This window comes from Bos indicus, chromosome 12 (genome assembly GCF_029378745.1).
Source record: "Bos indicus isolate NIAB-ARS_2022 breed Sahiwal x Tharparkar chromosome 12, NIAB-ARS_B.indTharparkar_mat_pri_1.0, whole genome shotgun sequence".
NCBI lineage: Eukaryota > Metazoa > Chordata > Mammalia > Artiodactyla > Bovidae > Bos > Bos indicus.
Window position 1 is genome coordinate 32,771,229 of NC_091771.1, and position 27,704 is coordinate 32,798,932.

General features: G+C 45.9%; 1 protein-coding gene across 3 annotated transcripts in view; it reads right to left on the reverse strand.

Annotated features, from left to right (window-relative positions):
* The window catches only part of WASF3 (WASP family member 3), a 76,835-nt gene that overhangs the window by 23,249 nt on the left and 25,882 nt on the right, over positions 1-27,704 (reverse strand). For 2 of the 3 annotated variants that reach the window (XM_019971483.2, XM_070800255.1), the window contains exons 2-3: positions 16,913-17,005; positions 8,397-8,539 (exon numbers count right to left, since the gene is read on the reverse strand). In XM_019971483.2, coding sequence (XP_019827042.2) covers positions 8,397-8,529 — 133 coding nt within the window. In that variant the 5' untranslated portion in view covers positions 8,530-8,539; positions 16,913-17,005. Of the gene's footprint in view, positions 1-8,396; positions 8,540-16,912; positions 17,006-24,133; positions 24,521-27,704 lie in introns of those variants that run through there. The other variant, XM_070800256.1, reaches the window with a different exon arrangement.

Consider the following 27,704-nt stretch of genomic DNA (forward strand, 5'->3'; position numbering starts at 1 on the left):
AGACCAAACCCAAGGCTCTGAGCAGGCATGGGGACCCCGTGCACTTTCGCTCTGTCCTTTTTCTGGGCTCCAGCAGAACACACTGCCTAAACCCTCCCCACTTGCTCATAGATGCTGTTAGTCCTCTGCGTGTTCAAACCCCTTCATGCTGTCACCTCACTCAGAAGAAGAGATGAAGGCGGGCAGTGACTCAGAAGGTTCTGCCGGGTCCAGTTCAGTGAACTTCCGGGCCCATCCCCTGCTGCCATCTCCCTCGCACGTTCCTGCCAACCAAACGGCCCTGCGGATGCTCAGACACGCCCGCTCCTGCCCAGGCTTTCGTATCTCCTGTACCTCCCGCCTGGACCACTTCTGTCACCCAGGTCTAGACCCAAATGTCATCTTCCAAGGGAGATGTTCTCTAGCTAAATGGCAATCACCTCTCTGTATACACACTCACAGATGTAAACAAACCCCCACACACCCCCCGCCCCATCCCCTCCCTGCTATGTTGTTCTCTGAGCACTCGCCGCCACAGAAGTTATACACTTGTATTTAGTGATCCTGTTTCCGGCCTGCCTCCTTCCACAAGAACACACGATCCAGGACAGGGGGACTCTATGCATTGCTACATCAATCGCCAAGGTCTAGGGCGTGTCTGGCTTATTGTAGGTGCTCAAAAAGAGATTTGAAGAAACGAACAAAAATGCACACACTTAAAACTCATCCTTCGGGAAGCAGACTGGGGTCTGTGAGATCAGAGGCCCCTCCCTGTGTCCTCAGATACCCAGAGGACATCTTAGTCACAGGACACATCCTACACGCCTCCTCTTGGCTCTTTTACACAAGTCCTGTAAGGGCGTGGGCCACGCCTGTGGTCTCTGCACTGATTGCGCTAGCCAGTGCTCAGCATCTCTTGAATAAAAACACATAACCTGTACCAGTGTTTTCTCATCCACAAGGACACAGCCAACAAAGGCTCCCAGCTCAGGTACATTTGGGAAATGCTGGACTAGAAAGATGAAACATGTATACGCCTCAGGCGTCTCAAAATCTTTAACATGCCCGCGTGTGTTGGGGTTCCGCAGGGCAAGCACTGTGGACATCACATTTTCAAACTGACTGGTTTTGAAACACCAGTAACGCCTTTCAGACCGTTTTCTGAAGCCCGTGTGGGAAGACGCCTGCCCATTCAGCTGTACGACCTGGAGACAAAGCGCCGTGTTCCAAATGGTTTGGATTCAAGTCTAGCAGCTGTTTTTTTGGAATGTCAGATGTAATCAAAATGGAACCAACTAATTTTTTTCTACTTGACCATTCATGGTTTAAAAAAAAAATTCCAGTGCAACTCCAAGAAAACCCCTTTCCCTTCAGCGCTGCAGAAATCTAATTAATAGCAACAGTGTGTACCACTGACAACTCAGGCATGGACAGCACAGCCTCTTCCTGAAGCGACTTGAATGTTCTCAAAACACACTCTGCAGATGCTAAACAGGCCAAAAAGGATCAATATCACGGACCCTCCACCTTCACTGCTTAATCCTATTTGAAAAAACATAACAGACGCTCTACTCCCTTTGGAAGTTCTCGATTTATAAAAACAAACAGAAATTAAAGACTTGCAAACTTAATCTTCTACTAGCTGCTGGAAGCTGACAAGTGACTAAAGAGAAGAAAATAGGAGGAACTATATTTTCTGATGAACGAGAATAAAGCGTTGCAACCACAGCATTCAGTTCTACGAACAGTAACTCGTTCGAAGAGCTTAATTTGACTCACTCTTCCAATGGCAAGTCCGATAATAGCTGAACCGAACTAATTCTGAATTAAAGACCACGAAGAGGTAAGAGCCACTGATTCATTCTTAACTGACAAAAAACCAATTAGGGATTTATCTGTACCACACGAGTTTGAGTCCAAGCTCAAAAAATCTTGTTGGGAAGGAAGGGAGCAAGGAACGGGGCAACGGGCAGAGGGTGATCTCTCAATAAATGAGTATTTGGTAGGAAGGATGCAGACAGGTGTCAGGGGTGTGTGAAGCAGGCAAGAAGCGGGTAAACCCAGTCCTGGAATCACCACCGTAGGCAGATGGGGCAGGACGTGCCAGTGCAGAGGCAAAGCAGAGGGCTGAGATGGCAGAAGGGGGATGTCTGGTTCTCCCGGAATAGCTTTTATTTTCCCAGTGAAATAAGCAAATCATTCGCTCACAATCTGGGATGGGGGGCTGTGGGGAGAAAAGATGCGAAACAGGCAGGAAACTAATTAGTGCAGGAATTACAGTGTGACTGCCGAGCAGCCCTGAACGCCCACCTGAGGAAGGCTGCTGATTTCATGTCCCTCTCCTTTTCTGACACAAGCACTTAAAGATACAAACTTCCCTCTGAGCACCTCTTTACATAAATCCCACAAATACGTTGGTGATTCTGTGTGTTCATTACCGGTGCAGTGAGAGTTTGCAATTTCCTTTTTGGGTTCTTCTTTGACCCAAGGATTAATTTAGAAGCTGCCGTTTGATTTTCCAATATGTGAGAACTATCTAGAAAGATTATTAGAATTATTTTCTCATTAACATCATGCTCTTGGTGGCATAAGTCTCTTCAAATATATTATTTTATGGCCAAGCGCATGCCCCATCTTAGAGAGGGAGCATTAAAAGAACGTATATTCTGCAGGTGGGAGTTTTGTGTTCTACAAACATGGATGAAGTCAGCCTAGCTGGCAGTGTCGTTCAAACCTCCCATATCCTGGTAAGTTGTGATCCTTGGAATCTGTCTTTCCCAGTTCTGGGGCAGTGGTTTGTCCTGTGACCTCAGTTCTCTGATGATCTAAGAGAAGCTGCTGAGATCTTTTCTTGTGCAGGTGGGTGGGAGTTCCACGTCTGGAATGCCAGGCTGGGGTCATCTGTGGTTCCTGCTTCTTTCTGTAACTTCTCTTTTTCTTAATCGAGTGTCACGCTTTTCTCCCTTCCCATGAGTCTCCTATTTTTGGCTGGATCACGTGTGTAAAAGGCTGGTAGAGGATGAAGCAGACATAGTAGACCTACCCTTATGAAAGGCCCTGTGTCAAGGAGGAACACAGCTGAGACTGCTGATTATCACAGTCATGGACTGATAGAAGAGTGGTGTCATGGATTGGACAATCTTAGAAAAAAACATTAAAAACCTTGAAAATCTCCCCTCAATGTTTTTAGGTGATAATAACAGTGCAGATCACAATGATCAGAGAGACACCTGTAAGTCACTTATGATACATTACCATAGGCCTATGAACTCATGAGATGGGAAGAACACAGCTGATAAAGGCAGAGAGGTTTGATGGCTGGCTCTCCACGTGAGCTAGGAAGAATTAGTCTGCATTTAAATCTTGCCACATTGCAGTCGGCCCGGGGCAGGGAGAGGTGAGAAACAACCCTGGTGTCATTACTTCTGTTGAGGAAACACTTCTGATGCTCTAGGTGAGTGATGGGTTAGGGAAAACACTTAAGTTTCCAACAGCCCTGTCTTTGTGAGGAGGGGATTCTTCTACTTGCCTCCAATTCTGTGGCCAACAGAGCCTTACTTTACATATACAGGTACACAGGAATGCTTACCTCCTTCACTGGCTTTCTATTTTTATCCACAAGAAATGCAAACATGTATCTCAGTTTGAGGCAGTAAATTTTAAAAAATTCATGCTGTTTCTTCTAGTCAACTCTGTCTAGTACATAAACACCTCTTCTCTTAAAGCACCCTTAACCTAGCCTGAACCTGCCTGGTGATGAACTTGTGATCTATCTCTTGAATATATTATGTTTAATCTTCCCTTTTTCCCCTCAAATATTCCATCTGGCTAAAAACATCCAAGAAATCTATTCAGTGCATGCCTTCAAAACACTTAAAATCTCTCTTCTGACTAGAACTGCACTTGGTATAATCAATTAACACAACCCTGAACTTCAGATCCAATTACATAAAGCAAATGTGTTATGCTGCAAGCCATCAAGGGAGTATTTTCATTCAATTTAGCATTTGCTTTGATATGAGACATAATACATAAAGAGTATTAATAAAAATACTAATCACTAATTTAAAAACTGAGAAGAAAACAGACTTCCCTTCTCATTTATACAAGTACTCAATGTAGAAATTAAATGGAAAATAGGTTTTGTAATAGTTTTTTTTTAAGAGACTCATGTTTAAAACTGATAGAGTCTCAAAATTTTTATACCATTGGTAAGGATGATCTTATCTCTGTGGGAGGAAGCTTGATGACATATAAGATGAAAGAAATCTTTTTAAAAAAAGAGAGAGATGCCAAAAAAGATTTGAGATGTCAGTACTAGTTTTATACAAGAATTATGACAGTGTCTCCCCAAACAAACATATGTATGCCCAACAGCAAGATAATGGTTATTCATGGTATATCAATATAATACAGTAATCTCTAGCTATTAAAAATGTATCTTAGATGCTGAATATATACCGAGTATAGGCTACAAAACCAGATGTATGAGAAATCACTTTTAGAATGATATATATGAACCATTATCAATGACTTCCTGTGATTAATTAAAAAAATTGTAATTTTTTCCTTTCATGTTATCCTGTGCTAAGTTCTCTATACTATCTTATTAGTACCATCAAATATAACCAAAAACTCTGGGCAGGGGGTACCTAAGGTCTAATTCCTTTCCTTGTGCCATCTTGGAGGCCTTCGTAAGAAAGGAAAAGAAAGCTATTACTGCAAGAACGTAGACAGAGAAGTGGAAACTGGCTTGGGAGGCACAGAAATGGATTTGACACAAATGCTCTGTCTCCTTTTTAAAGCAAATTCTATTAGAATTACATTATAATGTCAGAAGGAATTTGATTGCAAGACACTAATTTTAATTGAGCAACTAGGTGATAAGAACAAGAGCACTCAGATCATTAATCAAGGAAAATGATGAAAAAGCACTCTCGATTCAATGTTAATTGCTACACTAAACTGCCATTATTTGAAGGAAAAAAAATCAATACTCCATTGCTGGAAAACCAAGTAACACACTAATTTTTTCCCCCCCTCACTGAAGTAAAGTTGATTTACATATTATTTTCATTTCAGTTATATTACACAGTGATTCAATATTTTTACAGGCTATATACTGCATTAAAAGCTGTTACAAGATAATGGCTATAATTCCCTGTGCTGTATTAGAAGATTCTTGTTGCTTATCTGCTTTATACACAGTAGTTTGTATCTCTTAATCCCACGCCTCTATCTTGCCCCTCCCTCTGCCCACTGGTAACCACTAGCTTGTTTTCTGTATCTGTGAGTCTGTTTCTGGTTTGCAATATACATTCATTTATTTTCTAGATTCCACATATAAGGGATGCACAGTATGTCCTTCTCTGACACTTATTTCACCAAGTATAATACTCTCTCGGTCCATCCACATCGCTGCAAATGGCAGACTTCCATTCTTTTTATGGCAGAGCAATATTCTACTGTGTGTATGTGTGCGTCTGTAGCCCACTGTCTCTATCCATCGGTCGTCAATGGACAGTCAGGCTGCTTCCATGCTCAGTGCTTGTAAACAGTGCTGCTATGAACACTGGGGTTGTTGAAAAACATTTTCAAGTTAGTATTTACATTTTCTTCTGGATATAAATCCAGGAGTGGAATCGCTGGGTCACACGGTAGTTCTGTTTGCATTCTGAGGGACTATTTGGTATCTATTATCCCCTCATGACACTGAACTGTCCCCCCACAGATGTGAAGAGAACCAGAGAGACACCAGAGGTGCACCAGACCCGAAAAGACCAAAGAGACGCCTTCTGGCCCTGGCTCTGTTCTTTCTCCCCTAGACCCACGAGACCAGTGCTTCCTAGCCTTTTTGACACCCGGGGACCGATTTTGTGGCAGACAGTTTTTCCACGGATCAGGGGCAGGGGGCTGGTTTCCGGATGATCCGACACACTACAGTTTCTCTGCTCTTTATCTCTAATTTAACATCACCACTGACCTGACGGGAGGTAGTGGTCTGCGGCCCAGGGGTTGGGGACCGTTGCACTAGAGAACTAGTGACTCCAGATTAGAGGACACCCTGGTTTCACCCTGGTTTTCACTGGGCCCACCTGGACAGCCCAGGGTAACCTGCTTCTTGTGAGGTGAGTTGACAAGCAGCCTCAACCCTCTGCCTGCCGAGTGACACAGCACACCCGTGGGTCCCAAGGGTGAAGATTCGGATACCCTCGGAGGGGCTGCCCTCAGTCTGCCCAAAGGGGACTCCACGGAACAGACAAGACTGTGTGGGCAGCTCCACTTACAAACAGGCCCCACAGACGCGACTGACACAACACTGTACACGGAACACGGCACGATGATTAAAAACCGTAATGGTTTATGTTGGTTTTCCTCACTTAGACCCCATGCCCACAGACGTTTCAGGCATACAAACAAGAGACTGAAAAGCATTCTTACAGAAACACATGAAGGCACACAGAAACACGTTCACCCTTCAATAATCTACGTGGTATCCTCCTGTAACATGAATCTACACATTTTATCAACTGCTGCTAAGTCGCTTCAGTTGTGTCCGACTCTGTGCGACCCCATAGACAGCAGCCCACCAGGCTCCCCCGTCCCTGGGATTCTCCAGGCGAGAACACTGGAGTGGGTTGTCATTTCCTTCTCCAATGCATGAAAGTGAAAAGTAAAAGTGAAGTCGCTCAGTCGTGTCTGACTCTTCGAGACCCCATGGACTGCAGTCTACCAGGCTCCTCCGACCATGGGATTTTCCAGGCAAGAGTACTGGAGTGGGGTGCCATTGCCTTTTCCAATTTTATCAACAACCCCTACCAAAAATCAATTATAATTAGTTCAAACTCCAGAAGAAATCTATTTTGAAACACATTTTAAGTAATTTCCAGGTTACTCTGGCCTCAGCCAATGATTATAGGCATCATATATCAAAAATATATCCATAACAACACAGTACAATTCTTTTAAAGAAAAAGAAAAATACTCATCTGTTGTGTTTCTTCTTCAAAACAAATAAAAGTACTTGAGTTGTTGTTTTTTTTTTTTAAACCACTCTCCTGTGCTTGAGGCGACCAGGATGTGAAATTTCATGGAGGATTTTCTCATTATTAACAGAGGTTCTGAAAATTTAACTGTGAAAACCTGTCACCCAAAATGCAGTGTGAACCATCTAAACCAAAAAGGAGTGGGATGAAGTGAGAAAATAAGATCACGACGTGAATGTAAAAGTTAGGCAGAAAGACTGCAACTTCAAAAAGCTTTGGAGGAAAAGCATTTTCATGCACATATGAGTCGTAAGAAATGGAGTACTTCTTGTGTATCTCATACTAATATTCAAAATTGGAAAAAAAGGGAGCCCACTCCTTATGCTTGTGTTTGCTTACATGTCTGTAACCCATGCATGTGACTCGTACATGGCACTGCATATGTGTCACCAGCAGCTCACTGCTGACCTCCATTCGGAATCAGTACCTGCACTTTAACCTTTAGAAGGTTAAAATCAGCAAGTCTCACTGGATCCTCAGGCTGGATCCTCTGATTCATTTGAAATCTTATTCAATCAACAAACACGTATCGAGCCTCCACTCTATGACAGTCACAGCACAGTTCTCAATTCACTACATTAAAAAAAAAACGATTAGTCCTGTGCAAGTGTAATAAATAACTCACTTTAAAAAAACAACTACCAATTATTTTATCCTTATGTATAACAAGCTTTTAAAAATAAACACTACTTTAAACTACACATTTGGTCTTATTTGCTGCTACTGCTAAGTTGCTTCAGTTGTGGCCGACTCTGTGCGACCCCATGGACTGCAGCCTACTGGGTTTCTCCATCCATGGGATTCTCCAGCAAGAGTACTGGACTGGGTTGCCATTGTCTTCTTGGTCTTATCTGCTGCTGCTGCTAAGTCGCTTCAGTTGTGTCCGACTCTGTGCGACCCCAGAGACGGCCGCCCATGAGGCTCCCTGGGATTCTCCAGTCAAGGACACTGGAGTAGGTTGCCATTTCCTTCTCCAATGAGTGAAAGTGAAAAATGAAAGTGAAGTCACTCAGTCATGTCCGACCCTTAGCGACCCCATGGACTACAGCCTACTAGGCTCCTCCATCCATGGGATTTTCCAGGCAAGAGTACTGGAGTGGGGTGCCATTGCCTTCTCCGTTGGTCTTATCTAATCATCTGTAAATCAGTCAATTCCAACTTGATCACACCAAGCCAGTGTCAGCAGACCAGAGAGGGCAGATAGCTCATTTCATGCTGGGAAATTTTCAGGAGGGAGGAAGGCTCTTTCCTCCAAAGCCTCTTCTTTGGACAATCCCAGAACTACTGAACCGAAATCACTTGGCTAAAGTCATTAAAATTAATACGTCACTGGTAATCAGAAAGGAGGGAGCCCGAGGCGAGGGGACTCACTCAGACTGCTCAGCTGGCGGATGATGGCAGCCAGGGTGCTGTTGGTCACACACTCGAGCTCGCTGGTGATGCCCTCCGGCAGGGCCCCCCGGCACAGGTGCCGGGGCTCGATGTTCCTCTTCACTAAGGGCATGGCTCACGATCTGAAAATGAAAAAGATGGTTTCAGAAGCTCACAGTCCCAGTGTAACACGCCTGGAACTTCGACTCCCTGGAAAGTCGACTCTTGCCCAGGAATCCGCCTTATCCTATCGCTTCTGTGTGAGCAAACCGGCTAAACATGCAACAGATGTCGAACTACTTACATAAACGTTACAGATTTCAAAGATGTATGGACAGCACATCCTACTTTTATAGAAAAATGATGTATGCACGATTTCTAGTTAAGCATGACAAAAATAAAATCCTTAAAATTATTTCCCATCTAATTTTGCTTACTGTACAATTAATCTAAACCCAAATTTTTCCTGTGATTTTACTCATTATGTAAGAAGATGCCTGCACATTGGCATTTAACTCCAGTAGTCAATTCAAGTCAAATGATTAAAGAATTTCAGAATCATATCAATATGCTTTCTACTTTAAGGCAACTTTCCTATCTTCCAATAACTCATCTAATCTCTTTTTAAAATTCCATACAAAAAATAAAATAAAATTCCATACAATGAAGCTCTTCAGTTATCCTATAGCATGATTAACTGGAATACCTTTTTTCTTAAAAAAAAAAAAAAAGAGAAAGAAATTATGGAAGCAACTCCACAGATGTTTAAAACAGTATGAAGTTCTCAGAACATCTCTTTCTGTGACCATCCCTGTCCATGTGAACCATCTGGAAGATGTCTTTTGGGTGAGCAGCCAACTGAGTGAGACAAACACAATTAGTCAGTTTTTCCAGATATCTTACTGCTGGTGGTTTTCAGTTGAATTTTGTTGTGATCAGAGGGCATGCTTTGTCTGATTTTAATTCTTTTAAATCTGTTTTGTTTTATAGCCCAGAAAACGGTGTGTCTTGGTGAATGCCTCACACATGCTTCAAAAGATTGTGTATCAGCTGCAATGACTGACGTGGCTGCTCAGATGTTCTGTATCCTTAGCTGATTTTTAATACACTCGTTTCATGAATTACTGAGAGGGGTGTTGAAGTTGTCAGTGATCACTGTGGATCTGTCAATTTCTCTCTTGAGCTCCATCAGTTTGTGTTTATGTATTTTGAAGGTCTGCTGTTGAACATATACACAACATTTAAGATTCCTGTGTCTTCTTTTTTAATTTATTACCTTTGGTTGCCCTGGGTCTACACTGCTGCTCGTGGGCTTTCTCTAGTTGTGGCAAATGGGGGCTCCTCTATAGCTGTGGTGTGTGGGCTTCTCATTGCAGCAGCTTTTCTTGTTGCAGAGCATGGGCTCCAGGTGCACGGGCTTCAGCAGTTGCAGCTCTCAGGCTCAGGAGTTGCAGTGCCTGGGCTCAGTGGCTCTGCGGCATGTGGGGTCTTAGTTCCTCAACCAGGGATTGGACTGCGTCCCCTGCACTGGCAAGAGATTCTTACCCCCTGGACCATCAGGGAAGTCCCCACTGTATATTCTCAGTGAAATGACCTCATTATCTTTCGGTGATACTCCACTTTTTCTGGGAGATCACGGTGCTGACTTCCCGTGTTTGGATCTGTGATCACGTTGACAGGTATGTAGGAATTCTGTCCTCAGAATAAACATGATCCCAGCAGAAGTGGCCACACAGAGCCCGTGCTCTGACTCTGCCATACTGTCCACTGTGAAGGGCAAGGTTGTGGCTGGTCCCCGGTTTTACAGCACTCCACTTGCCAGCTGATGTCCCCAGGAGGTCACATGTCCACAGTCAGAGGGGAAACCTGGGCTTCCCCAAGGCCCAGCCCGTTCCATGACCTTCTACAGTGACACCGCCTGGCCTCCTCCTAGTTAAGTTTCAGATGAAAGTCATGATGAAGTGAGGGGCGAAGCAGGGGAAGGACCATGGATGGTTCATCAGTCAAGGTTCACTGGGATCAACGTCCAGGCTTTGCTACAAGAACATGGTCCGTCCACTTCTGCAGGATGAGAGACAGAAAGGCACCAGGGTCCTGCCACTAATACCACATAGTCTTAACCGAGATGGGCCTCAGGTTCCTCTTCTGATTGACAGAGCTACTGTTCTTGCAGGGTCCCAAGCTCTCATAGGCTTTCCTTCCTCCCAGTGAGATACACTTAGCTGGCCTCCAGAAATATCCACATTGGATTCGCCTGCATGCCAAACATCTGCGTTTTGATTATACTTCAGCCAGTGGAAATGCAGAGAATAAACATCAAAAAATAAGACAAAAATCCCTTTCCTCAAGGAATTAAAAGGTTCAGTGAGAGAGACAGGCATATAAATGAAGTTACAATCCAGGGTGACAAGCGCTAGTTTAAGGTATTTCTCATTTCCTGGGAAGTGAAAACACTGGAAAGACTTCACTGGTGGGGAAGAAGGGGTAGGGGCAGGGTTACACTGCATCGCCAACCCCATGCGTGGCACACGGAGGCCACTCAGTAAACATCAGGGGGGTGGAGGAGTGCAGTTCACAGCCATGGCTTAGAAGCAGATCAGAGGTATAGTGGTGAGCAGAGCTGCCTTCCAAGACTTAGAAGCAGCATCACATTATTTATAAAAAATCATCCAGTCTTTCCTCAAAACCCTCTACAACTAAATAATAAGTATCTCTGGGTGGGGGAAAGCAGAGTTCTGTCTATGGACTAACACAGTGATACATATGAAATGGTTGTTCACCTTTCCTTGACACGTGGACCCTTCAGGTGGATGCTAACACCCAGTTCTAACTGAAAAGGCAGAGAACGGAGGTCAAGGATGACATCTCTGCCCCTACGCGTTCACCACTGGCTCCTGTCTCATTGCTTGTCTGCTGTAAGAAGAAGCCCCAGAGCCATTAGTCATTAATCATGAAGGAGACGCAAGCTGGAACCACTAGGAGGTGGCGGGCACACCTGTTAGAATGGACGAAGGCAAAACCACTGGCCACACCGAAGGTTTGGTAAGGATGTAGGCAGAGCACAGTTCTCTGCTGAAGGGAATGGAAAACGACCCAGTCACTATGGCAGTCTGGCAGGTTCTTAAAAGATTAAACACACACTTCTCAGGATGACCCTAGGATCTACTCCATGCCTGGGAACTCATGCAAAAGTAAAAGCACACGCCCAAAAAAAGACCTGTACACGAACGATCATACACCTTCATCTGTAAAAGCCAAAAACAACCCCAGAATAGAAACAAGCCCAAATTCATCAACAGGCGAGCAGATAAACAAACAGCACTTCTCAGCAACAGCAAGGAATGAATCACTGATCCGGGAAACAACGTGAACGAGTCTGGGATGATCATGCTGAACCAAAGTCAGACCAAAAACAGCACAGCCAGAAGGACTCCATCTATGTAACTATGATACTGTGATTTACAGTAACAAATATATATATATTTGGTCTTCCTCTCCATCGATGGCACAGAGCTCCAAAAACTCTCAGAATTCCTAAGTGACAAGAACTATAAAGGTGTCTTTTGCCACAAACAAGCCAACCCTGCTGAACTACACCTGTGGATGTTAGTGAAGTGACTCCGGACCCTCCCTAAGGATGGGGGGCTGGTTACCAGGGGAACCAACCCAGTGAGTAGGAGGCTGGAAGCTTCAGTCCCACCCCCGAATCCCCAAAGAGAGGACAGGGGCTGGAGGCTGAATTCCATCACCCATGGCTGATGTCCTAATGCACCGTGTTTGTCATGAAGCCTCCATACTCCCAAAAGGATGGGGTTCAAGGGCTCCCAGCTTCATGCACCAGATGCATTTACATGCCAGGAGGGTGGTGTGCCCCACGCTCACAGGGACAGAAGCTCCAGGGGCTCAGGACCCGCAAGACTTCGCCCTTTGTTCTCATCATCAAACTGCTCATCATATCCTTGAAGGTCCTCCTAACAACCCTGCCGTGAGTCTGGTGGGAAAACTGGCTTCCTGGGCTCTGGGCACCATGAAGCTCAGATGGGGCTGTGGGAACCTTAAAGTTACAGCTAGTCGGCCAGAGCGCAGGTGACAAAGGAAGCTGGTGGGGCGCGGGCAGGGGGTCGTGGAGGGTGGACCCTTCACCTGTGGGGTGACTGCCCTCCACCAGACACATGTCGGAACTGAGGTCAACTGCATGCCCGGAGGCTGGTGTCACCTCCATTGGAAACTGCCTGCCATTGGAAAGCCCACATGTCTGGTGTCAGACGAGGAAGCACAGACACACACGAGAGTGCTTCCCTGTACAGTCACGTTCTGGAAAACAAACCCATCTAAAGAGACGGAGGGAAGATCGGAGGCTGCCTGGGGAGGGTTGACCGAGGCCAGAGGAGCCGTCCATGGTGACGGTGCGCGAGCTCACGTCTGGTCTGTGCTGGTGGTTTCGTGGCCATGTGTACGGGTCAGAGTTCGTCAGACGGGACATCTCAAACACGCATCCCTTACTGTTGGTCAGTTACGCCCAATAAAACTGCTTAAAACTGGATCCATGGGGGTGGATGAGAGATGCAGAGCAGAATACAAATTGGGAGATGCCTGGAAATGTATTCCCTATTTAGATTCTGACATGATGGTCAGGTAGAAAGAATTACTGTCAGCCACAGACAAGAGACAAAAGACTACAACAGACCAAAAAAAAACACACACACAGAAAAAAGATAAATTTAGCAACTCATTGGGCATGGCTCCAGAAAAGTAACACAAACGGCCACGGTTAATGGCTCAGTGAATCCGGCAGACAGAAACGCTAGCTCGGTTCCGAGGAAAAGTTTCCTCCTGCAGAGCTCCCTCCTCCTCAGGGGATGCGTTCCCCCCTCACCGGGCCCCAAGTCAGTACTGCAAAGAGGGTGAGCACCGAGCAGAGGCAGCTGCTCTGCCGGGCCCCGCCTCCCTCCCACACTGCAGCCGGACAAGCCGGACCACTGAGCCGAATCCGAGTTCTTCCACTAAACCCCAGTCCTCACCTACAACACGGAAGCAACAACCCCTGCTGCTCACCTGCAAGGGCTGTGATGAGACTGCACACCAGCAAGGCCAGGAATGCCGAAAAGTGGACCCCAAACCCCCAGACACTACTCCTGTGAAGGAATCGAGGCTTACTTGACACACTAAAGAACTAGCCCCATCCCTCCCTCTCCTATTTAATTGGACAGGAATGGGGGGACGGTTTATCAGCACCACGACCGGGCTGTGACTGTGATGAGCAGGCCAGGCTCACGAGCTGCCTTCTGCCGTATTATTACTGCAGTATTCATTAGGATCCACAGTAAGCGTCTGTTACGTGAATGCTCTTTTAAATAAAACTAAAATAGTAAATTTCTGATTCGAAGTACAATAAACATGTGACCTACAGACACTTGACAAACACAAGATTAAGCTGAGTGGCCACTGCATTCTTTTCCTAGGAACACATGAAGAAGCTGAAACCATCGAGAGTGGCTTTAAGACGTGTGAGGGAGACAGGGCTTTCTGAAAAACATGAATCTCCAAGAATTCCCAGGGACTCAGACTCTACTATATGACCTATGACCTCAAGGTTTAATTCTCAAAAGGCTCTAGCTTTTGTTTCTGTTCACTCACTTGACCATAAATTGAGAGTCTTCCTGGAGATAAGTCAGCATCTCCTCTTCTTGTTAAGAAAGATGCAGCTCTCCTTTTTCTCCACCCTACTCCTTTACAGCAACCATCTGAGAATGACATTCGCCAAAGAAATTAACAAAAGTCCAAAATGCATTAAAAATAAATTTAAGGTCCTGGAGGAAATGAACTATAAGATACAAAAGCAGATCATTTGCCAATCGTGTAAAGAAAACACTATCGGCATAGCCTGAAATATCAACTTGTACCATATAAAATTACCATTTTTGTTGGTCAAAAATAGCCAAATGTTGGTGATTCATATGAATGACATAAAATAAGGTCAAAATAGCAGTAAATCTGTAGAACCTATCAACTGTTCCCCAGCACACGTGCTACGAATCTGTAGAGTCTCTGTATTTTTAGAAACCAAAAGCATCCTGATGGCAGTATTTTTGGCAACTAGAAGCTGTGCTCGTGAAAGAAAGTTAAGATAAACTGAATGGCTATTTTAGTTAACTACACTCAGTTGTTTGCACTATGAAAGCAGGAAGAGATGTACTAGTGAAATATCTAAAATTTGCAACACTCGGTCTCAAATAGCACACCTGGCATCTTGTTGGTTCCAACACAGTACGAAAGGTGGATTATGATCATCTCCAAAAGGATCATTCGGGTTTCCAGGTGATGCAGAGTCCTGCCCCAAGGCCACAGAAGCTGAGGCCAGTACTAAGGTCATCTCCAGAACTGACTGGGCCCCTTGTAACTGTTGCCAAATAGCCCCCCTGATCCTTACCAGACAGTTTTCCTGACTCCAAATTAGGCAAAAATGCCCATCCCAGTACTCTCCCTATAGCACCCTAACCAATCACCTAATGCCACCCTTTCAGCAGGAATTTTCTTTGTCTTTAAGCTATACAAATTGGCTCAGTTCAGTCGCTCAGTCGTGTCCGACTCTTTGCAATCCCATGGAATGTAGCACGCCAGACTTCTCTGTCCACCACCAACTCCCGGAGCCTACTCAAACTCATGTCCATTGCATCGGTGATGCCACCCAACCATCTCATCCTCTGTCATCCCCTTCTCCTCCCGCGTTCAATCTTTCCCAGCATCAGGGTCTTTTTCCAATGAGTCATTTTTTTGCATCAGGTGGCTAAAGTATTGGAGTTTCAGCTTCAACATCAGTCCTTATCCTTTAGGATGGACTGGTTGGATCTCCTTGCAGTCCAAGGGACTCTTAAGAGTTCTCTAACACCACAGTTCAAAAGCATTCCATTAACACCCAAAAAGCACTGATTTTCCCTGGTCAGTCAGGAGGTCAGCCCACTGCACTCGTGGTGCCCACATGATCTCTGCTCTTTGTTCTCAATAAACTCACTCCTTTCTGAAATGATCTGTGCCTGGAACTTCTTTTCCAACCCGCGTTCGGACAGGTCATTTTACAAAAAATCAACCAAAGAAACAAAATCATAAAGCTGATGATGGTAAACTGGTTACACATGATAAATGGGAACATGGTATCAATACATATATAAGCATTTTATATGTCATTGACACCCACTACAACTTTATAGGCTGGCAGATAAAGATAAACTTAACAGATTAAGAACTCAGGGCTCAAAAAAGTAACTTATCCAGAGTGACATGACTAGTAAGTGCAAGAACTTCAACTCCAAACCAGCTGTGGCAGGTGCCAAAGTCTTAGTATGTTTCTGCAACTCACATCCTCCGTCAGCATCACCAAGTGAGGGTCCATGGTCTCTGAGGTGCTCTGAGGAAGGTTTTCCAATGTTTTCAGCAGCTTATCAAGATGGTGTGTGTGTGCTAAATTGCTTCAGTTGTGTCCCACTCTTTGCAACCCCACGGATTGTAGCCTGCCAGGCTCCTCTGTCCATGGGATTCTCCAGGCAAGAATACTGGAGTGGGTTGCTGTGCCCTCCTCCAGTGTATCCTATATTATTACACAAAACATGTCGGTATATTCTAACAGGACAGCAAGCATACAAAACAACTGTTAACTCCACCAAAGCTAAGTGACAGTTATAACAGAGTTAACAAATAACGCTGTTATAGTCTCATAGAATTTGAGAGGACATCTAAACATTGTTTCAGATAGCCTTTTTCTTTAAAAAGCAAAGGCTATTTAATGAAATTGAAACCAATGCGTAACTTTTAAGTACTATATGCAGCTTTCCAGTTACATTAACAGAAAGAAGAAAAATGCCGAAATAAGACCTCCCAATAGATGATGCTGACTTTTAACTTTAAATTTAAAAGAAAATAGTAATTTAAACCCACAAGTGATATAAATGTGTTGCCTTGCTTTTGCGAGTTTTAGATCACAACCACAGAAACCAAAATGTAGTAGATAGTACGGGCTGGTATTCAACAGCGACTCCCAGCCCCTACCCTCCCTGCTGTATCAGAGGCTAGCAGGCGAACCCACATTTCTGAGGCCCCTGGCGAGGGGAACCCTGAATTTGCTTTCGACTCTTTCCCTATCCATATACCTTATATTTATTTTTCTTGCTTTGTTTCACTGACTAGGACAATTCTGAAATAAATGCGCAAAATATACAGGGGAGAAAATGAGACTCAGTTTAATGAGTCAGCAACTGCATAGCCACATTTATGGTTCACATAAAAATTAACAGGAAATGAATATATCAAATTTCAGTTTTCCTCTTTCAAATTCTTACTGTTGACTAGGAACAAAAGCTTGATATATTGCCTGGCTGTTAATATTTATATATTAAACTACATTAATATTTAATATTTAGAAACATTAACATACTTTATCCTATTCTATTTCAAATTAACATTTTGAACTACAATGTTATAGAAATTAAATGGCTTTAATGATGAAATGCACACACTCTTACCGTGTAGCTGTTGACTTATGGGTTGCAGAAATGTCCCCTAGGTAGCATCACCACTGGCTCAGGTATCAGTAGTAACAGCAATCAAAATTAAAGCTAAAAAGGAAAAAATAAAATTAAATACCGGCAAGCAAAATGCATTCGAGTCTTCAAGAAAGTTTAAAATTCAAATTTCACATTTTGATTATTTCATCAAGGGAGCTCTAGTCCCAGAACTAGTTCTTTTTTAATTAGCAGGGAGCTAATAAGGAATGTGCATTCTGGTATGACTCCCACTCCTTTTCTTGGAATAAGCTCTGCAAGTAACTTCAGAGTTATAAGTAACTTTGAGTAAATAACAGCCAAAGGGAAGAAACACAAAAGCCCAGTAAATCACAGGTCTGTTCAGTGGAACTGCTCACACACACTGCAGGCTTGTGACCGCCCTCAATTAATGGAATACCAACCCTTTGCACAAGAACTCTTATTTCAAGTCCATAAAAATCTTGGTGATTACTTCAAAAATATTTCAATAGTACATATGGGGATAAAACAGTGACAAAGACTCCATGTGGGCCGAACTAACCCTAGTGTTTCCAGGATGACTGAGAGTAACAGCAAGTCTGCAAAGTCACCTGAAATTAAACACTGTTCACCAAATGCAGTACCAAAAACAGTATAGCTTCCCACCAGAGTTACGGTTCACTGTGGAGAATACAGTTAAGAAAGGTATAGTGAACAAGCATTAATTCATCCAACAAAACTTTTCCAAGTACCTGGCGTAAGTTGGCCCCCCCCCGCTTTTCAACACTGCGGACACAAAAATCACTGAGAAGACACCTGCTCAACCCTGTGAGGGCAGCCGATGCTGGCAGATACAACACAGCACAGTAGATGCAGGAAAGGGCAGAGCGGCCCGGAAGTGGGTGGAGTGGAGCAAAAGCTTCCCGGGAGATCAGGGGCGGGTGGGGAGGGGTGAAGCTAGGAAAGGAGGCCCAGGAAAGGACAGGATGCAATGTCCTTAGGGAAGGCGAGCAGCCCGAAGTCTAGAAAGGGCTGTGTTGTGAGCTGTATGTGGGCCGGCAGATAATGCACACCCAGAGTTAGGATCATCACCACCCTTTTGAGAGTGTGAAAAAAAAAAAAAAGATCGTTTAATGACACTCTGATCCACACATGTCCTCCTAGTTTGCTCACTTAAAATTAACAGCAGCACATGACTTTCTTCCCCTTTCTCAGGAGCAGCTGTACAGCGGATGCTTGATTATGCAAAATTAAAAATGACTTTTCCCTAAGTCATTTGCATAAGTGATCATCCTATTTTCAAAGACAGAGAAGTATCTGTGGGTTTTAGATGATCCGGGCCAAACTTCCCCTGAACCAGATCACCTCCCAGCATGTATGTTTCACTTTGGATAATGTTATTTCATGTATCTGCTAGCCGTGCATAAGGGCTACACACACGTGTGTCTTGGGTGACGCTTTGTATTTACAGCCCTCAGTTACCTTTTCCTTCGGGAAACACAAGTGTGGATTTCCCCATTCGTGTGAAAGGCTATGCAACTAATATTCTGTTATTAGTTATCTAGTGGTAAATGTCTCACTGAAGACTAAGCAGAATGCTAACATGTCACTCACATTTAACTCAACCTTCGCAAGGCAGGACAGAATCATGCTCCGTGCCGTTTCAATAAACAAAGAACGCTACCCACCATCCAACCAGCAGCCACGGCAGCTGCCCTGACAAGTCAGCCCTGAGGGGATTCAGAATGGAGAAAAACAGGATACCGGCCCTAAGCAGTTAAGACAGAGGATGAAGGACTACGTTCCATGAGCCCAGATCCCTGCATCTTCCCACACACAAAAAAGCACTAAAATCATTATCTTGAGACGTCTGTCTTTTATGATTGCTAGTGACCTTCTGATGTTCAACTACATGTTTGTTCATTTGGAGCAGTTCCTCAGAGAAACTTCGAGGCTATCTCGAAGGCTCTAGTCCTCAGTAGGGCACACCCCCCCACTAAATGAAACATAACTCCCAACTTTCAGGCTACGTGGTTTTCTTTGGTTGACACAGGTAAACACCCTCATTAAAAAAAAGAGGAAACTGGGGATAGGAAGGTGTCTTGTCCAGACGACACGGCTTTGGAGAGGGAGAGTCCGGACAGGCGGTCTGGCCACCACCATCGCTCTTAGTTACCACATCACACAACGTGCATCACAGGACCTCCTCAGGACGTGCACACATGCATTCTTCTTTCCTACTGAGTGGCCAACACTTCTAAGCTAAGTTAGGAGCTGTGAAGGGCTTGAAGAATTAACTCGGCTCTGTGAATGTGCTGCCTCACTTTACAGGGGAATGTGAATCTTTAACTCCTTGGAAGTTACAGGTGAAGACTGTGAAGTGTGAAATGTAGCGCCTCTACAGAGAGATGTCACACTAGCTCAGGGAAACACAGTTATATGCTGCACCATCAACGCGGTAGCTCAAAGGTCTATGTCCCTCGGTGAAGCCCTGGCCATGGTGCTGAACACGCCGCTCTGCAGCTACTCCTGGGAGCACAGTGCCCTTCACCTCCTGCCAACAGGCGTGGGTCTGTGATGGTCCCCACCATGAATGCCTCTTTTCTTCTCGTTTCCGTGCATCCAAATTTGCTCCAGCCTTCACAGTGCAACCTAGAGTGGCCTCCTTCACCCACCCGTTCCTCCCTCTGTCTGCTCAATGAACATTTACCTGCTGGGGTGATGTGTCAGGCTTCATGTGTGTGTCCCCACCCTGTCAAGTCAAAGCCCATACTGCACCCACAAGAACCTCTTGGTACCCCAGAAGAAAAGTCCTATTGATGAGGAATCAGCATTCAATGTGACAACGGTATGTGTGTGACATAGAGAGCACGAGGGGGGAGTGACAGCCATGGGGAATGTGGGAGGAATTCACAACCTTGGTAACACCACAGCCTTAATTCAGATGACAGATAACCAAGACCTACAATGAGACAGGGGAGAAGTTTTTAATGGGAGTGAACTTGAGAGGCGTGGGTGCTGGGTGATGGAGCAGATGGGCACTGGGGTGTCCCAGGGGTAGGGGTGGGCCTGGGGCAGAGGCAGCACTGCCTGGCTCAGCTCCTCCATACACACCCCCGCCCCACAGCAATGGACGCGCTCCACAGATGGACACTGGTCCATGCACAGCCTGAGCCACAGACAGCACTTGAGTGATTGCTTGACCTTGACAAGTGTTACAGAGGAGCTGAGTTTTCCATTTTATTTCTTAATTAACATTAAACAGCAATACATGGGGCTTTCCAGGAGGTGCTAGTGATAAAGAATCCGCCTGCCAATGCAGGAGACACAAGAGATGAGGGTTCAATCCCTGGGTCAGGAAGATCCCCTGCAGGAGGGCATGGCAACCCACTCCAGTATTCTTGCCTGGAGAATCCCATGGACAGAGGGGCTATAGTCCATGGGGTCACAAAGAGTCAGACACAACTGAAGTGACTTAGCACGCACACACTCAAGTGCACAGCAATGCGTGGCTAGTGGCCAAGAGATGGAACAGTGCAGCTCTTAACGCTGCAGGCTTGTGATTCTGAGCTGAGGGGTGGTCACCAGATCTGGGAAAGGGAACACCAAGAGAAAGGCACGCAGACATGCAATTTTTTGTTGAATAGATGGATGAAGAAGTCAAAGGACAGAGGAACAAACTGAGTGAGCTTAAGGACTCCTCCCTGTAAAATCCCACCAAGCTGTGGCTGTCCTTGACCGGTCAGGCCTCCAGCAAAGTTCCTCAACATGGGGGCATCAGAGTGCACTCATGTTGGCACCGGATCACAGCCTAATCCTTAAAACACTGCTATTAACTTAAAATCCCTTATCCTGTGAAGTACAAAAAAAGAAAAGGAGGGGGGAGAAAAAATAAAGAATAAGGAAAAACTATTATTTTGAAACTACAGCAAGTCATAATGTAGATCAAGGATAATCAACGGAGCCAGGGTAAATATCTGTCTAGAAAGATATGTCTTTTTCTAAAAAAAGGAGGCAGAGAAGAGAGAGGAGAGTGGCTTGATCCTCAGTTCAGGCCATTTCAGATACATTACAGGCCACTCAGCTTCTAAGCGGTTCAGCTGAACTTGGTCTACACTCTTCTGTGAAAGACATGATTGAATCTACTTACAAAATAACGCATTTTGTTCTAAACAGCACTTTAAAAGGTCAATGATAATAAAGCTGTCCCTGGGATTTTGCCCTTTCCTCTTAGTTCCTACAACATCCAAAGTCAACACAAAAAAAGGAACTCTGTGATGTGAAAACATCTAACCTGAGAACAGGTTGTATCTAAATAACTCACTGGTAATCTGCCAATAATTAACCTAATCTGATTGTATCAGGATTTGTTTACTATTTCGGTCCCTGCCATCCCGCCTAAGCTTCTGAATTCCAGTTTTCTGGAAATGGGGAGCTGAGTACATATGACACGCACACGTGGTCCAGGATGGTGGTTTCTGCACTGCATTCCGGGGCCACTTTCCTCTTCAGACTCAGAGTCTAAGTTCCTCTCCATCTAGGAGATCACAGCATCAACCATCTTCACTCTGCACACAGCAAGCTCTACTTACAAGATGGTGAGCACCCTGGAACATGCAGACTCTATCATCTTCAGAGAAACATCTCATCAGCATGTCTAACAGGAATGGTTTTAGCTAGAAGTGTGTGCCTAACAATATGATAAAACAGCAACCTCTGTGTTGCTCCACCTGGCCTCTCAGGTTGGTTATCTGAGCTTCAGCTCCCGTGGCTGGAGTCATTTCACATCTCTCAGGTCAGGGCCGCTAGGGACACACTTAGCTGGCCCCACAGCCCAGCTCAACACGTAGGGAGCTCCTGTGTAGAAGTGCCGAGGGGTACACATGGTCCTGGTGCCCTGTGTGTGTGTGACACAGTCCTCATGCCCTGAGAGCTTCCCCTGAGGAGGAACAGGGTGTGTGAGAGAGAGAGAGAGAGAGAGAGAGAGAGAGAGACACGGTCCTGGTGCCCTGAGAGCTTCCCCTGGGGAGGAACAGGGGTGGGTGGGTGGGGGTGTGTGTGTGTGTGTGTGTGTGTGTGTGAGAGAGAGAGAGAGAGAGAGAGAGAGAGACACGGTCCTGGTGCCCTGAGAGCTTCCCCTGGGGAGAAACAGGGGTGTGTGTGTGTGTGTGTGTGTGAGAGAGAGAGAGAGAGAAAGAGAGAGATACAGTCCTGGTGCCCTGAGAGCTTCCCCTGGGGAGGAACAGGGTATGTGTGTGTGTGTGAGAAAAAGAGAGAGACACAGTCCTGGTGCCCTGAGAGCTTCCCCTGGGAAGGAACAGGGTGTGTGTGTGTGTGTGTGTGAGAGAGAGAGAGAGAGAGAGAGAGAGAGAGAGACACGGTCCTGGTGCCCTGAGAGCTTCCCCTGGGGAGAAACAGGGTGTGTGTGTGTGTGTGTGTGTGTGTGTGTGTGAGAGAGAGAGAGAAAGAGAGAGACACAGTCCTGGTGCCCTGAGAGCTTCCCCGGGGGAGAAACAGGGGTGTGTGTGTGTGTGTGTGTGTGTACATGTAAGACATGGTCCTGGTGCTCTGAGAGCTTCCCCTCGGGAGGAATGGGGGGTGTGTGTGTGTGTACACATAAAACAAGCAGCAGGAGAGGCACTGCTGTATAAAACACAAAAATAGTATCGGCTGACATTCAGAGCCCACTCCCAAATAGGCACACTCATTTAACAATTAACAAAACCACATTAATTATATTATGAGGATGCAGATGAAGAAAAATTGTCCCAGTTTTAAGTATTTGTTCATTTAAAAAGTATGTATCACAGATTTATATGCTAGGATCATAAAAACAATAGTTTCTCCCCCTTCATTTCATGATCAATGCTGCTGGTGCTACTGCTAAGTCACTTCAGTCATGTCCAACTCTGTGCGACCCCAGAGACAGCAGCCCACCAGGCTCCCCTGCCCCTGGGATTCTCCAGGCAAGAACACTGGAGTGGGTTGCCATTTCCTTCTCCAATGCATGAAAGTGAAAAGTGAAAGTGAAGTCGCTCAGTCGTGTCCGACTCCTAGCGACCCCATGGACTGCAGCCTACCAGGCTCCTCTGTCCATGGGATTTGCCAGGCAAGAGTACATAATCAATAACTACCCAGTATAACAGGAAGACAAAATGATCAATTCTTGATACAACGCGGCTGGCTGTGCAGAGAGCCACGGCTGGCCCATACCTCTGGGCTAACAATCCCCAGCCGGAGACTCAAATAACCCAGATGGAGATCTGGGCCACATCAACGCCTCACAATCCATTCGATCACTGAGCGTCTTCCTACGGCATATAAGAAACACAGTCACGAATCAGGTGGAAACGAGGCCTGAAAGCGCTATGTGGCCAGAGCGACCCGCACAGTGTCCTGGGAGGATAGGACCAGCTGCCGCAAACAAGACAAGACTTAGATGTGTGTGCGGAATAAAGTGACAACACAAGACTGATTCCTGTCCTCAGAGGTACAGGGACGATGCCAGGTCAATATAGACAAGTGCTCTGCCACCACCTAAATATGAAGGCATCATGAGAGGGTCAGAAAGTTCCCAGGTCCAGAGCCTGCTCATAAAACAAAGCATCTGTCCTCTCTGCCGAGGTCTGGGCAGCTACTGGAAATGCAGTGGCTGGAGCAGGAAGGGCCAGAGAGCCACTCACTGCTCAGTGCAGGCTCCCCTCTGGGTCGCCCCACCCCTGGGTGCTTCTCCTGAACACTGCCCAGGCAGGGGACACTGTAACCTCTCGTTGTGAACACCTGTATTCAGTTCAAGCCTGCATCTTTATCACTTTAAACCCGTGCTCTCTGTCTGCCCTTGGAAACCAAAGAATCCACCTCAGCCACCCCTCACCTCTGCAAGCTTCCAAGGATCTGAAGGCAGGGGAGGGCTCCCAGCCCCTCTGGCCTTCCCCAGGTGCTCCAGTTTGCCCTTCACAGATGCACGTGCGTCACAGGCACTGGGGGCCGCAGTGCACCCTCCCATTAACGCGGCCAGCCTGCCTGCTCCGTTGGCTTTTCCTTGGGGTCCCCGCACGATGAGCACCACACCACACCACCCCACCCCACAGGGTGGCACAGCCAATTCCTGGGCAGGCTCCACAGGTTTCCCCACCTGCCCCTCCTCCCCACCTGCATCTCCCACACCTGCCCTCCCACCTGTACACCCTCGGCCCCCCTCTGACCAGAGTGATCACTTACATTGCTAGCTGCAGGTGGAGCCTGCCCCCTCTGTGCCCACCAAACCAGCTGGGCAATGCAAGATGGCATGGTGTGGTGGGCTCTGGAGCCAGAATCCAGCTCAGACTGGGCTCCCACTTACACCCTCTAGGGCAGGTTATTTAAGCTTAAATTCCCTGGAATACAAAAATGAGACCAAGAATCAAAGGAATGATCCCTGGGACAAGCTAGCCTCCCACAAGGTAACATCGCCCCGAGAGCCTCCATCGCTGACCCGGTGCTGGCCCTGCCTGGTCCCTGGGCACTGTGACTACCCCCCGGGCTGCGGGAGGGTCACCTCATCCTTATACCCCCAGGGTTTTACACAGAAAGGAGCTCAGAGACCTCCTGAACCATCCTGGGTCCAGAACAAAACAAACAGTGAACCAGTAAATGAGCACACAAGAGTCTAAAACCATGACGATCGAAGAAGCCCGGATTTAGGTCTGGTCTTACGTCTGCCTGGTTATTCATTACCACAGCACAAGATACCCGAGCTGCTACTGCGAGACCAAAGAACTCAGGCTGAAAAAGTTTGGAAATTCACAGTAAACAATGAGTTTTCAAAGGAAAAGTGGATTTTCTAATTATTTGTTGCTTCTGCCAACTATGACTGTTAAGCATTTATAAATATATATATAATGTTTTTAGGGCTTCCCAGGTGGCACTAGTGGTAAAGAATCTGCCTGCCAATGCAGGAGCCGTAAAAGACACGGGTCTGATCCCTGGGTCGGGCAGATCCCCTGGAGGAGGGCACGGCAACCCACTCGAGTATTGGAGAATCCAATGGACAGAGGAGCCTGGCAGGCTACAGTCCATAGGGTTGCACAGAGTCAGACACGACTGAAGCGACTTAGCACATACATATATAACCTTTTTAACACTCACGGCAGAGAGGTCTGGCTGTGGGCAGCCACCTAAGTCCTAAAACCACTCTTCACTCCCAAAGATCTTTTAATTCCTGGTACCTGGCTCAATGCTTGGCACACAAGCAATGATCAAAAGGCATTTGTCAAATAAGTGAACTTTCCCAAATGCCTTGGTTAAAAAAAAAAAATCATACTGCATCTTCATGACCTACTTCAGCCAGGTGCCTCGTGCCCTGGTGTCAGTCCCGTGGTCACCACCCCAAGGGCTGGGCTCCGCCCAGGGGAGTGGCAGGAGAATCTGGGTCAACAGAACCCCCGATTCAATGCAGCCCAACAGTTAATGAGCTTTTGCAGAAGGGGCATAAAAGACAAAGTAATAATAACTTGCACAGGATAAAATAAGGCTCCCAGCTCGAGCAGAGATTGCTGACTGGGAGCAAGTTTTCAGAGAGCTGTTTAGCAACGTTATGGAACAATCCACAACCATTAGATACAAATGTGGACCGGGACCAACTGGCAGCTGTGCGCCCTGTGCTTTCACAATATTCACAGGCAGCCGGAGAACGGAAAAAACAACCAAGCCGCAGGACCGAGGCAGGAGACAGAAGGACAGGCCTGACCATCGCGGAGGGCCCGAGGACAGGCAAACAGGGGGACGCCCGGGACCCCTGAGCGCTTCTTCCAGAGCCCTGCAGATGACACAGTTACCACAAGCTTACCCATTAAAGACATCCCAAGCATTTTTTTTAAACGTCCCTTCTTAAAAAGGGGACACTGTGTCCTTGGCTGAGGTCCTGGCTCTCTCTTCTTGTTTGTGACCCCCTCGGGGATGACAGACCGACAGTTCTGGGCAGACCCTGAGGATAGCAGTCTGAACCCTGAGACAGAGTCAACTCAAGTAAAAAGATTTTCTTGCCTACACAATGTTATATTTTTCTCTGCTTTAATTACTGAATCCTGTAACTGGGATTCATCACTGATTCAAACAGATGCTAAAAATAGTCTGTTCTAGAATGTGGAATGAGAAGCATCGTGTGATTTTGCTACTAAATGGACTCTGTTTTTTTCACAGCTCAGTAACTTACTCTTCAGATATATTTCCTCTTTTTATTAACCAAAAATGTAAAACCCTCCAGATTCACATTAAACATTAATTTTCGGTACTAATTATGTATTTGTAAGTTTGTAAGATCTCAGACATACACTAACCTTACTAAAAAGCAGTCTCTGACTCCTTCCCTCAATGTCTAATCATGACCTTCATCAAACACCTCTGATTGCAAGAATACAACCTCATTTACATATGATGAATGAATTAAAACAGAGCTGTGATCCAACAGGCTCCTGCTGCAAATGGCAAATTATTAATAACACCTTACATCTGAATCCATGGTGCCATTTACAAAGGGCTCTCACATAAATCGTCCCATTTAATCTCTACAACGAGCATGATGCCAACAAGCAAGGCAGAAATTAACAAGCTTACCCATGAGGAAATGGGCTACAGGGGTGCACAGCATGGAAAGGTGGGAGGGGGAAGGGCCCTCCCGACATCCTCCTCACTGAAGTCCCACCTAGTATAACATTTCCTAAGCACCCCCAGGCCAGCCCGCTCACCCCCTCCTCCGGCTTCAACAGAACTCAGGACAAGCATCCAGGTAAACACCCAACGCCTCTTCTTCCCACTGAGGTTTCCCTCTGGACGCAGAGGCTCTGTCTTCTCACCTCAATGAGAAGCTCTGGAGGGTAAAAACAGAAGCTTACATTTCATGCTGTCTAGAGTAACACCATGCACACCACAGAGGACACTGGACCAGTGTTACGACATCTCCTATAAAGAAACCGTCGTGGAGACCAAGGTCCGAGCTCACATCCCAACCCTGGTGTGACTCTTGGCTTTGGCCTCGCCTTCCTCGCTGCAGCTATGTTAGAAAGTCCATCCCAGGCCATCATTAGTAAATATAAAGGAGGTTTCCTTAGCAATGATTCAAGTTGCTTTCACCCTTATAAATGGTCCCTGGCTTTGGACCGTGTGTTGGTTCTTGAGAACCTGGAAACCTGACCATGGGGTCTATGTCCTTGCTATGACCCACCTGGACTCCCATATGCCCCTGGCTTCTGTCCATTCCTTTAACTTCCAGCCCCACCTGTTCTCTCAACCCTGACCCTCACATGGACCACAGTCGGCCCCTACAGGGACCCACAGAGTTTCTACAATTGCCGGAAAGCGTGGGTACTTCTTCACTTATACCTTGAGTCCTGCAGGTCCAAGCTCCTTCAGGAGAAGGACAGATGTAACTCAGATATGAGGGCAGTCACTCTGGCCTCCTCACAACAATATCCTTCCTCTTCAAACTCGGACTGAACAATATTACAGCCTCCCAAATTACCACACAGTCAGCAATCAGCATACTGCCAGACACCAAACAGGCCATAACCAAATTAGGACTACTGTTTAGTTTCATTCAATATGCTGAATCTTAAATTTGGATCAAAAATATCACATAAATGCACAAAAATACTTAAGAAATCTGCACCTTATCAGATGGAAATAGTGGATATAAATGCACAGCAGAGGGCTGGGTTTTTCCCATCACCATGACAATTTTTATGTATTCCAGAATGAAAATCTATTTCAAAGCTTTCTGTCTACCACTAAACCTGACATAAAGATTTCACGAGCA